The sequence below is a fragment of the Pteropus vampyrus genome, unplaced genomic scaffold (assembly GCF_000151845.1).
Source record: "Pteropus vampyrus isolate Shadow unplaced genomic scaffold, Pvam_2.0 Scaffold465, whole genome shotgun sequence".
Classification (NCBI taxonomy): domain Eukaryota; kingdom Metazoa; phylum Chordata; class Mammalia; order Chiroptera; family Pteropodidae; genus Pteropus; species Pteropus vampyrus.
This window is the reverse complement of record NW_011889246.1, coordinates 518,515-531,882: the sequence shown is the minus strand read 5'-3', so window position 1 is coordinate 531,882 and position 13,368 is coordinate 518,515. Positions and strand designations below refer to the sequence as shown.

The window sequence follows — 13,368 nt, the reverse complement described above, 5'->3', positions numbered from 1 at the left end:
TCACTTTGTAGCTCATTACAAGTGGCCCCAGGCAAGGCGTAGGCAGCTGTTGACCCTGGCCAGCACCAGAGCCCCTCCCAAAGGACCCCAGACCCAACACATGTGGTGGCCAGCTTCAGACCACACGAGAACACTACCCAACCACCTCCGCCAACAATGTACCCAAAGGGCAGAATTGGCAGGCACCAGAGCTTCACTAAAGTGAGTCCTGCTCTGTAGGATCAGCCCCTGCATAAGAGCTCCTCCACTGTAGTGATGACCAGTCTTCATAATCAGCCTGAGTGTCAATCCCTCTGAGTGGTATACCAACAGTGATCAAGGCTCAACTAACAGTAAAGCACACAAGGCACACAACCCACAAGAAGGACAGATATGGAGCACCCAGGTCATGAGACAAGGGAAACTGTGCCACTAAGCCCCATAAAATATCTACTACATATTGCCACTCAATAAGACCAGGAGACATAGCAGCTCTGCCTAATACTTAGAAAAAAACACAGGGAAGAAGCCAAAATGAGGAGACAAAGAAATATGTCTTAAATGAAAGATCAGAACAAAGCTCCAGAAAAAGAACTAAACAAAATGGAGAGAAGCAATCTACCAGATGCAGACTTCAAAACAGTAGTTATAAGAATGTTCAATGATTTCAGTGAGAACTTCAATGAAGAGATAGGAAACAAAAATGGACAGAAAAATCATAAAAAAGAACCAGTCAGAAAGGAAGAATACAATAACTGAAATAAAGAATACATTAGAAGAAATCAACAGTAGATAATATGAAAGAAAAAAGAATCCAAAAAAATGAGGATAGTTTAAGGGAATGCTGGGACAACATGAAGCATACCAACATTCATATGATAGGGTACCAGAAGGGGAAGAGAGAAAGCAAGGGATTGAGAACCTATTTGAAGAAATAATGATGGAAAACTTCCCTAACCCAGTGAAGGAAATATACATACAAGTCCAAAAAATGCAGAAAGTCCCAAACAAGATGAACTCAAATAGGCCCACACCAAGACACATCATAATTAAAATGTCAAAGATTAAATAGAGAGAATCTGAAAAGCAGCAAGACAAAAACAGATAGTTACCTACAAGGGAACTTCTATAAGACTGTCAGCTGATTTTTTAACAGAAACTTTTCAGGCCAGAAGAAATTGGCAGGAAATATTCAAAGTGATGAAAAGCAAGAATCTGCAACCAAGACTACTCTATTTAGCAAAGCTGTCATTTAGAATTGAAAGATAAAGAGCTTCCAACACAAGAAAAAGCTAAAGGAGGTCATCACCACCAAACTAGTATTACAAGAAATGTTAAAGGGACTTCTTTGGAAAAAAAGAAGGAAAAAAAAAGATAAATATATGAATAATAAAATGGCAATAACTACATATCTATGAACAATTACTTTAAATGTAAATGGATTAAATGCTTCAATCAAAAGACGTAAGGGGGCTGAATGGATAAGAAAACAAGACACTTACATATGTTGCCTACAAGAGACTTGCTTCAGATCAAAAAACATACACAGACTGAAAGTAAAGGTATGAAAAAAGATATTTCATGAAAATGGAAACAAACAAATAGGCCGGGGGAGCAATACTTATATCAGACAAAACAGGCTTTAAAACAAAGACTATAACAAGAGATAAAAGACTCAGTAATCTCACTTCTGAGTATTTATTCAAAGAAACCCATTTCCATATAAGTTTTATAATCCCCTTATTAATTTGGACAAAATGAAAGGTATTCTGGGATTTTGATTTGGATTGCATTGACTCTATAGATCAATTAGGGGATAACTGGACAGGAAGAAAAGAAATTTTTAAGTAAGAGTATGAGAATAGTCCAGGGACTACAGAGTTGGAGTCCTGATGGTTGCAAGAAAAAAACTTATCACCTGGGTTAAAGGAGCCTTCAGGAAATAGGACTCTGGGAATTGTAGTACAGTAAATTATTAAGGAAAGATAATGACTCAAAGGATCATGGTCCAGAAGGAGCTGACCCATAAGGAAAATAAAAATAAGAAGAGTAGTGAAAAATTTGATTGTCTTTCTGCCCAGTTCCTCTATTTCCAAGCCGCACTGTTCCTTGCATTACACTTGTCTTGTATTCTCCATTCTTTTTGCTTTAATCATCTCTTTTCTCTCTTTTTCATAATTACATAATTTTTCAAATATGTGTGTATTACATGCTATTGAGTCAGCATAGACTCCTGGTTTCCCTATTAATAAGTGACATCCATAATGTCCTGTCCTTAACAGCCCTGCTCAGCTCCTGTAGACTCATGCCCATGGCTTCTTTGAAGGAGTCAATCCATTTCATATTTAGTCTTCTTCTTTTCCTGCTGCCTTCTATTTTTCCCTGGGATTATTGTCTTTTCCAAAAAACCTTACCTTCCCACAATGTACCTGAAGTAGGGCAGATTCAGTTTTATCATTTTTGCCTCCTGCAATGTTTCATGCCTAATTTGTTGTAAGACCCACGTGTTCAGTTTCCAAATATACCACTTTCTCAATGTGCCTACTTTTTCACAATCCTGGTGATTTGTATACGCTATTTGTTACATTCATCTATTTGTTCACTCATTCATTCAATAAATACTTCCTGTTCCTACCATGTGCCCGGCCCTGAGCTAGGTGTTGGAGGTATTTCCGCCTAGAACCTTACCTCCAAATGCCCTCTTCTCAACCTGAACTTTCACTTAGTTGAATTACTCTGCCTTTGTCTGTGGGCTCATTCAAGGTCACACTGTGTGCTAGATAAGCTTTAAGCCCCAGCTCAAATCACAATCTCTAATATGATTTTCTGTTTCCTCTAGCCAGAGTTAATTGTTTCTGCCACACTCTATAATGGTACTTCAATAATGTTTTGCTTGTTCATTTGTGTATTCATTCATTATTTCATCAGATATTTTTGAGAGCTTGCTATATGCCTGATACTGTGTTATGAGCTGGAGAAACCGTGGTGTGATGTAAGTGCCAACAGATGTTTGTGCCTAATGCAATGGAAACTCTAAGGTGGAACAGCTAATAGTGTGTTGTAATTGTTTCCTTTGGTCCCTATGTTGTTCACAGACCTGAAACTACCTGAAGGCATGGATTAAATCTTCTTGTTATTCCCAGAACTTAGCACAGCCTCTGGCACATGGAAGATGCTTATTAAAGATTTGTTGTGTCTTTGAAACCCACCATTATGTTATTTGAATAATTGGGGACCAACATGCATTTTATCATCATACAGCCACCAAATTAATTCTCTCTCCGGGCCCGCACATTTTGGTTTGTGCCTTTTTTCAAAGTTGAATTAAAACGAAAGCTCATCTGCAACTCAGCTACATTTCAGACACTTGGGCCTGGTCTGGCTGGCAACATACGAAACTGATTTAAGATTTCCAGGTAGGTAGATTGTGAAGGGTGGCTCAGGAATGTTGGGTGCTTAGAGGGAGATGAAGGAGGAAAATAAATTGTTGGAAGATGTGATGAAGGCCAAATACAAGGCTGGTCTCCTTCACTATTTTTTCTAGAGCCAGTTAGTCCTGGTAAAAGCTCAACAAGTTAACTTTAGCCTGGGATCTGAAATAAAATGAAGTATCCTAGATGAACTAAAGACTAAAAGCAGAAAATAATTGAATGACATTTAAAAATATGTCCCCCTACTCAATGTAAAGTATTGCAGTTGCTGACCTGTGGATCTGTATAGTTGACAGCTCCAGATTTTTGTTGCTGATAGATGTAGTCAAAGATGATGCAATAATTTGCAGATTTTATACCTAACAATGAAAATATGACCCCTCTCCCTTTTTAAAATAGAAAATAAGATATGCTGAGGAAAGATGCATGAATTAGTTTTGGAGTGTCAACAGATTTTGTGGTTTAAAATCTATGTTCAGCTATCCTGGTGGTCAGTGAGGTTCTTCTCTAGGCAGATTAATTTGTTCTAGAAAATGAGATGATGAGATAACAGTAAGCACAGAAATGTTCCACTGTTTGGAAGACTTGCATTCGAATGTGGTTATTAAGCTAATTTGCTTATTTTAATCCCATCTTTGTGTTGACCTGTGTCTCAAAATGATGATGTATTCTGGAACCTCATACCTACCTAAGGAAGAGTTCAGGTAGAGCAGATTAGATTCCATTGATGTTACTGTCACTTTGCTAAAAACAAATGGAATTCTTCTATAATAAATACAGTATTATAGAAATCTCTGTGTCACAGAGTGCCAATAAAAGCATTGATCTATTTACTTTTTCTCATTAGATTTGTGGAAAAAAAAATAATTTCATCAATAAAATAATTATATTGATTATAATTCAGAAGTTACCTCCAAATTTTCTAATCCTGTATCAGCAAGTTAATTTATTTTACTAAAATGTATTGCAACAGAGTTTCATTCAAGTTAATTGGCTTTCTGATTACCCCTGTTCTTAGATAATTCTTTTGGCGGGGTTTAGGCACCCTTGGAAATGCCAGTTAAAAGATAATACATTTAGAACTTCTTTTTTTCCTCTTCCATGGAAAAATTTGTCTCCCCATCTGGGAGAAATATTTTCTCTAATTCCAATGCCCTTGCTCTCCTTCTTTGTCCATCTGGAGAACATCCACTTACTTTGCAAGAATCAGGCCAAAGGTCATATCAACCATGAAAACATTCCTAATTCTCCACTTAACACTAGAATTGCATTCCTCTGTGCACATTTCTGTCTTCCATTACTGTGTGTGCGTGCAAATATTTTAAAAATTAAATTAAGTTTTTAATTTTGTGATAATTGTAGATTCACCTATAGCTCTAAGAAACAACACAGGGAGAGCTGTACACTGTTTATCCAGTTTACCCAAAGGTAACATATTTCAAAACCATGTACAATATCGCAACCAGGATGTTGACACTGATACAGTCAAGATACAGAACAGTTCCATCACCACAAGGATCTCTCTTGTTGCCCTTTTATAGCTACGCCTACCTCCCCCCATCCTGCATCTTTGCCTGCTGGCAACCATTAATCTGTTTTTCACTTATATAATTTTTTTCACTTCAAGAATGTTATATAAAGGGAATAATACAGTATATGAACTTTGGAATTGGCTTTTTCACTCAGCATAATTCTCTGGCGATTCATCCAAGTTGCTGCATGTTCTACATATCAATAGTTCCTTTTTATTGCTGAGTAGTATTTCATGATATGGATGTAGCAAAGTTTGTTTAATCATTCACACATTGGCTGTTACAAATAAAACTGCTATAAACATTTATATACAGATTTTTGTGTAAATATAAGTTTTCATTTCTCTTATATTATATTTTAATTATACCCAAGGATATAATTGCTAGGTCATTTGGTAGTGGCATGCTCAGTTTTGTAAGAAAATGCCAACTTGTTTTCTAGAGTGGCTGTACAAGTTTACATTCCTCCCAGAAATGTATGAGCAATCCAGTTTCTTCACATCCTTACCAGCATTTGGAGTTCTCACTATTTTTATTTTAGCCATTTCAATAGGTGTGTAATGACATTTCATTGTAGTTTTAATTATTTCCACTTTCCTGATGGCTAATGATGTTGAACATCTTTTCATGTGCTTATTTGCTATCTGTATATCATTATTGGCAAAATATCTGTGTCTTCTGTTCATTTTCTAATTAAATTTTTTAATGTTCAGTTTTGAAACTAGAAACTAGTCCTTTGTCAGATGTGATTTGCAAATATTTGCTTCCGCAATGTAGCTTGTCTTTTTATGTTCTTCACATGGGATTTAACAGAACAAAAGTTTTTAATTTTGATGAGGTCCAAATAATGATTTTTTTTCCTGTTATGTACTGTGATTTTGATACCAAGTCTAAGAATTCCATACTTATTTCCAGATCTTAAAGACGTTTTATATATTTTTCCATAAGTTTTATAGATTTACATTTTACATTTAATTCCATGATCCATTTTTGGTTAATTTTAGTATCAATTATGAGGTTTAGGTCAATGTTTGATTGCTCCAGCACCGTTTGTTGAAAAAGTTATCCTTCCTCCACTGAATTGCTTTCGTACTTTTGTTTAAAAACCAGTTGAGAATATTTGTGTGGGTCTATTTTCAGGTTCTGTATTCTATTGCATTCATCTATGTGTTTACGCCTCTGCCGATATCACATGGTCTTACTGTAGCTGTTATAGTAAGCCTTAACTAGAGCGATTCCCTCCATTTAATTCTTCTTTCTCAAGATTGTTTCAGTTATTTTAGGGCATGTGCCTTTCCATATAATTTTTACAATAAACTTGGCTATGTCTATAAAAAATCTTGCAGAGATTTTGGTGGGAATTGCTTTAAACCTGTATATCAATTCAGTGAGAAATGACATCTTCATTATACCGATTCTTCTAATTCATGAATACAGTATGTATTTCCATTTATTTAGGTCTTCTTTGAATTTTTTCATCAACATTTTGTAATTTTCAACATACAAATCTTGTGCATGTTTTGTTAAACATATATCTAAGTATTTCATTCTATTTAGAGCAATTATAAATAATACTGTGTTTTTAATATCATTTTTATATGTTCATTGTTAGTATATAGAAATGTGATTGATATTTATGTGTTACTCTTGCATGCTACAACCTTGCTGAACTACTGCTCAGTTATAGGAATTTAATTGTTTGCTTGTTTTATAGGTATCTTGCAATTCGTACATGGATAATCATGTCAATCTACAAATAGGGACAGTTTATTTCTTCCTATCCAGTCTGTATATCTTTTATTTTATTTTCTTGTCTTATTGTAGTAGTAGTAGAATAGAATCACTGCCACCTGGTTCTGCAGGGTAGGAAATAGAAGATCAGCTGTGCTCTTGGTCCCATCAACACCATACCACATGGTACATAAATTGGAGCACCATCTGTTTCTCTGGGTCAAGAATGGGGTGGAAGATTAACCTTCTATTCAGTCTTGATGAAAGTGTGGGAGATATTGCCAAAAGGGTTTCTAGTTAGGTCACAATTTTTCTGGTTTTTTGACTAGAAAACAGGGCTTTTTTGAATTTTTTTTTTTTCTGTCTATGCCTTTGGCAATTCTAGGTGAGAGGAAACCTGCTGCTGTGTCATTCCTTAAGTCTTAAGGTCCTGAGGCAGTTGGCCTTTTTCTTCATAACTTTTAGAAACTGTCTATGCTTTTGTATTGTGTTATATCCATGGATTATTAGTCATAAGGGGACAACCTGAGAGGAAAGGATCTACCCTATTTCAGCAGAACTGAAAGTCCTGTTACTGACTTTGAACTCTTTGAAGATCATAGGTTCTGTCTGCTTCTTTTATGTAACATCAAGACTAGCTAGTATATTGTCTGTCACATAGTAGATGGTTTAATAATATTGGTTTAATACATAAGTAATTAATATTTGTTGAGGAAAATAACTTTGTGCTGGATTCTGAGAATATGTATGAGGCATGTTCTCTACCTTCAGAGAACAAACTACAAAACTATGAAAACTAAATGTGAAACTCTAAAAGTGGTTTAGTTTAGTGGTTTTTAGTACAAAATTTAGAATCCAATAGCCCTCGATATGAATCTGCCTTCCATTAATTTATTAGCTTTATGAATTTAGGAAAGTCACTTATCTTCTCTGAGTTTAGATATTTCTCATTTAAATAATAAGCGCACTTCCTCAATTATATAAATAATACCTACAAAAAACCTATACTTAACATCACACTTAATGGTGAGAAACCTAAAGCTTTCTACTATGATCAGGGACTAGGCAAGAATGTCCCTTCTCACCACTTTTTTTCAACATTGGACTAGAAGTCCTAGCTAGTGCAATAAGACAAGAAAAGGAAATCAAAGGTATACTGATTGGAAATGAAGAAATAAAACTATCTTTGTTCACAGATGACATGATTGTTCATGTAGGGAAAAAAAAAACACACACACACAACAAAAAAACCATCCTGAAACTAGTAAGTGATTATATCAAAGTTGAAGGACACAGTGGCAGTATATAAAAGAAAATCATTTCCTATACACCAGCAGTGAACAAGTATAATTTGAAATTATAAACACAATACCATTTATGTCTGCACTCCTGAAAAATAAAACATATAGGTATAAACCTTAAAAAATATACAACATCTATATGAGAAAACTAGAAAACCCTGTTGAAAGAAATCAAAGAACTAAATAAATGAAGAGATATTTCATGGATAAGAAGACTCAATATCATCTAGATGTTAGCTCTTACCAACTGGATCTATATATTCAGTGCAATTCTAATTAAAATTCCAGCAAATTATTTTGTGGAGATAAATAAAATGATTCTAAAGTTTATATGGGGAGGCAACAGACCCAGAAGAGCCAGTACAACATTGAAGGAGAAGAACAAAGTTAGAGGACTTCAGGGCTCAACTATGAAGCTATGGGAGTCAAGACAGTGTGGTATTGGTGAAGAATAGACAAATATATCAATGCAGCAGAATAGAGAGCCCAGGAATTGACCCACATAAATATAGTCAACTGATCTTTGACAATGGAGAAAAGGTAATACAATGGAGAAAAGATAATCTTTTCAACAAATGGTGCTGAGGCAACTGGACATTTACACGAAAAAAAAAAATAATACTGTAGACACAGACCTTAAATTCTTCGCAAAAACCAGCTCAAAATGGATCACAGATCTAAATTTAAAATGCAGAACTATGAAACTCCTAAAAGATAACATAAGTGAAAACCTTGACGACCCTGAGTTTAGTGATGACTTTTTAGGTACAAAACCAAAGGCACTATTCATGAAAGAAAGAATTGGTAAGCTGAACTTCATTAAAGTGAAAAGTTTCTGCTCTGTGGAAGACACTGTCAAGAGAATGATACAATAAGCCACAGACTTAAGAGAAAATATTTGTGAAAGACATATCTCATAAAAGTCTGTTATCTAAAATATACTAGGAACTCTCAATGAAAAGAAAACAATCCAGTTTAAAAAATGAGACAAACTTTAATAGACACCTCACCAAATAAGACAAACAGATGGAAAATAAGCATGTGAAAAGATATTCCACATCATATGTCTTCAGGAAAACACAAATTAAAACAATAGCGAGATACCACTAGATACCTGGAATGGCCAAAATCCAGAACACTGACAGCAGCAAATGCTGGCAGGGATATGAACAATGGGAATGCTTGTTCACTGCTGATAGGAATGCTACATGTCACAGCTACTTTGGAAGACAGTTTAGCAGTTTCTTTTTCTTTCTTTCTTCTTCTTCTTCTTCTTCTTCTTCTTCTTCTTCTTCTTCTTCTTCTTCTTCTTCTTCTTCTTCTTCTTCTTCTTCTTCTTCTTAGCTGTGTTATTTCTTATTGTATAAAGTAGGAACAGAGCATGTGCACCAGGGACAGTGCATTTAACGCAATTAAAAGAAAGAAACAAGTTAGAGCCACTTAGATGTTCAAACAATGCTCAAGAAACCTTCTCTATTTATCTCCTGGGGCCTGTATACTGAGGTGACTCCACTGGGGTGAGGTCACCCACCTAAGGCGTAGGAACTCTGTGGGGGAGTGGGGAGAGGTTTAGTGAGAGGCAGTCAAGGTGGCCCAGCCTGTCACATGTACTCTATGCATTCCTGCAGCTGGCCTACCCAGAGGACAGTGTATATCTGGAAAGAGCAGAGTGCTTTCTTCCTCAGATGTGGCTGGTCATGGAAGCGACAGCTGGCCAAGTTGGGCTAGGACTTGGTACACGCATTTTGACCAAACCCCACATCCAAGAAGAAAATCATCTCAGCCACCACCTGCTTGTGGGCACGTACCACCCACACGGCGGGGCTGTGGAAGGCATCCTTGCTTGCCTTATTGTACTCAATTAGGGCGAAGTTGAGCACCTGCTGCATGCCCTCCTCATTCACATCCATGTCTTCCAGGTCACCCAGCAGACGAGGCTTGCCGAGGATCATGTGGGCTGCAGGGCTCACAGCCAGGGCCAGGCCAGAGAGGCCAGCAGGAGCAGCGGGGCATGGCAGGGACCCAGCCATGGTCTGCTCCAAGGGGTCGCTAGCTAGAGTGAGCTGAGAACAGATGTGGGGGGAAGGCGCAATCTAGACGCTCCCGGTTTAGCGGTTTCTTACAAAATATACTTTTGCTATAAGATCCAGCAATTGTGCTCCTTGGTATTTACTCAAAGGACTGAAAATTTATGTCCATACAAAAAACTGCACACGGATGTTTATAAAAGCTTTATTCATAATTGCCAAAACTTGGAAGCAACCAAGATGTCCTTCAGTAGGTGAATGGATAAATAAACTAGTACATCCAGATAATGAGATGTTATTCATAGCTAAAAGACATGAGCTATCAAGACATGAGAAGATATGGAGGGACTGAAATGCATATTTCTAAGTGAAAAAAAGTCAATCTGAAAAAGCTACATACTGTATGACTCCAACTATATGGTATTCTGGAAGAGGCATATCTATAAAAACAGTAAAAAGATCTGTGGTTGACAGGGGTTGGGGAGAGGGAGGGATGAATAAGTGGAGCACAGAGGCTGTTTAGGTCAGTGAAAATGCTCTGTATGACACTGATGGTGGATACATTTGTATATCCCATAGAATGTACAGCACAGAATCACTAGAATGTACAAGACCAAGAGTGAACCCTAATGTAAACTATAGACTATGAGTAATAATGATGTATCAATGTAGATTCATTAATTATAAAAAATGTCCCACTCTGGTAAGGGATATTGACAATGGGGGAGATTATACATATGTGGGGGCAGGGGATATATAGGATATCTCTGTACCTTCTTCTCAGTTTTGCTGTGAACCTTAAACTGCTGTAGAAAAATAAAATTTTAAAAAATAGGTACTGATTACAGTCACTTCTTAAGATTTTTACGAGGTTAAATGAGATAATATATGAAAAGTACTTTACTTGTGCTTGACATATCAAAAGGCCTTAATTGGCAGCCCGATGAGAATGGCTATAGGATTATAAACAGATAAGATATGATGAGCTATGGTGAGCAGTCTGCAATGTGCATTATAGGCTTGAAAAACAAAATGATTATTTGAATGATCTCAGAGGGCCTATAGAGATGTGATAGCAATATGGTAGACTAGATGTCTTAAAAAATCATTCCCTTAAGAAACCCTAAAAATGCTTGATTATTTTGTAAAAGGCTTTTTAAATGTACAGCTAAGATTTCAAAAGGCAAGGGAAATCTTCAAATTCCAAAAAGTAAAAAAAAGATGGATGAAGTGAAGTGATGAGCACTGAAGTCAGCTGCTGCTCTGTGGGCCTTTGTCAGCCCCTGACTGCCTGGAGCACTGGTTTTGAAGGCCTGCACAGGGCAACAGGGGACAAAGGAAGTCAGATCAGAGATCTATAACCCTGAGACACCTTCAGTGGGCGACCTAGACAAAAACCTGCCCTTTCAAAGGGACACTGGAAAATTTGCCCTCTTTTGGCTTTAATTCAGGGGAAAAAGGTATCCCTGAGGATTTATAACCACAGGTAAGTTCTTTATGGAGGAATGTGGCCTAAATTCACACTGCCCATATCATTTGATAAACCTCAAGCCAAGAATTTAGTTCAAAGAGAACTAGAGTTGATAGTGCCCAAGATACAAGGCAGATGCAAAATTCTCTCTAGAGGGATGTGCCTTAAATCCAGGCCTCAAAGAATTTCTTTAGATAAAATTATAGAGAATGCAAATCAAGATTTTTAAAAAATCAGAGAACATATGAGAAAACCAGGTACCATGAGTGAGAGTTAGCTAAACAATAAACAGTAGAGCCAGACAAGTAAAGATGATCACACACAGAATATGCAATGACTATGTTCAATATATTTGAAGAAATAGAAGAGACTATTAAAGGTATGATTAAGGAACAAGAGACTTCAAAATGACTAGGCAGACTTAAAAAGGATGTGTTGGGAGATGAGCCTGCAAAGCAGATAGTGGCCTAAGTGTGGGGACCAGGTGAAGAGGTGGGACTTTGCATGTAATCACAATAAAATCATTGAAATCACCAGCAATGAGACTGACATATGTTAAGTGGAGTTGAACTAGGATTAATTTGGTAGTCATGTGCAGAAGAGACTAAAGGGGAGAGGGTGGCATAAAGATCAATCGAAAATTCCATGGCAGGAGCACCAGTGTATGAGTCTAAAAGACTGGAAAGAATCTGTGAAGGAAGGAGAGTCATCATGATAGAGAAACCAATAGTGTTTGATGCTTGGATGCCAAAGGAGTGGGGAGAATTCTAGTTTAAGTCTTAGATTAATTCTAGATTAATTCTAGTTTAAGTCTCCGATTAATGTTTTATCCCCTCCTCTTAGAGCTTTCCCCAAACCCAAATTTCTGAGCTCATCCTCAGCCTCCGCTGGGTCCCCAAAGCCTGGGCATGAGTAATGCATGAACAGGGGAGAGCTGAGGGACCATGACCCTTCAGGAGGCATCAGAGCACAGTAAGCCTCTTACTAACCGAAAACATATGGGTCCATACAACTCTGCTGACATTGGGATAATAATAATCATACATTATTACAAAGATTTTTAATCCACCCCCTCTCATTTGATCTTTAAAACAATCCTTGCAGCAGGCTAATGACAATGTATTACTTATCCCTATTTAATGAGTGATGAATCCAGGCTCTACGCTGTGAAGGAACATCCCCAAAGTCACACGAGTTGTTTATTGGCATCCAGGACTAGACTTGTTCGGGGTGGAACTCTTTTCATTCTTCCACATCTTGGAAAGGGAAATCTCAAGATGAAAATCTGTTGATTTGTACTATGTTCCATTGTATTTTTGTCCTCACATGGATACAGGGCATAAAAAGAAGGGAAGATGCTGGAAATTTCAGTTCTAGCTGAATCACAGCTATAAAGGAGGAGTTGCGTAACGCAATGCATTTTGCAATTTCTTGTATGCTTTTGATCATAAACAAATAGAATATGGGGGAGGGGCTTCGTTATGGGGGAAGGGATGAAAGAGAGGAATGGAGTCGCTTAGAGAGATATAGCTGTAAAAAGGGATAGCAACTGAGTTTCTGACACTAGATTTTTTGGTGTCCTATGGTGTTAATTAGACATTTCTTTTCAACCTGATTGACAGTGCATTTTAATGAAGAAATAACAGAGCTCGGTAGAGCCTGGCAGTATACACTTTTCTTACCATTTACAAGCTGAACTTCCCTTGGCAACTTACATCTGGTTTGCTCTGCTAGGAAGTCTGTCAGTAGAACAATGTATAGGCTCTTTCATTTCAATAGGTTTGCTGTTATTAAAGCCTTCTGCATTTTCTTCAGCTTAATTGATTAGGGCTGTTAGATTTCATCAAATTACTTTCCTTAAATTAAAAAAAATAAATAAAACAGTTTCGACCCATC

General features: G+C 36.9%; 1 protein-coding gene across 1 annotated transcript; it reads right to left on the bottom strand.

The window, feature by feature from the left end:
- Nucleotides 1–9,575: 9,575 nt before the first annotated feature.
- Nucleotides 9,576–10,004, bottom strand: LOC105306926 (cystatin-C-like). The gene is given in 1 exon segment (XM_011382221.1): nt 9,576–10,004. A coding segment is annotated over 1 exon segment (429 nt).
- Between the last annotated feature and the right edge of the window lie 3,364 nt (nt 10,005–13,368).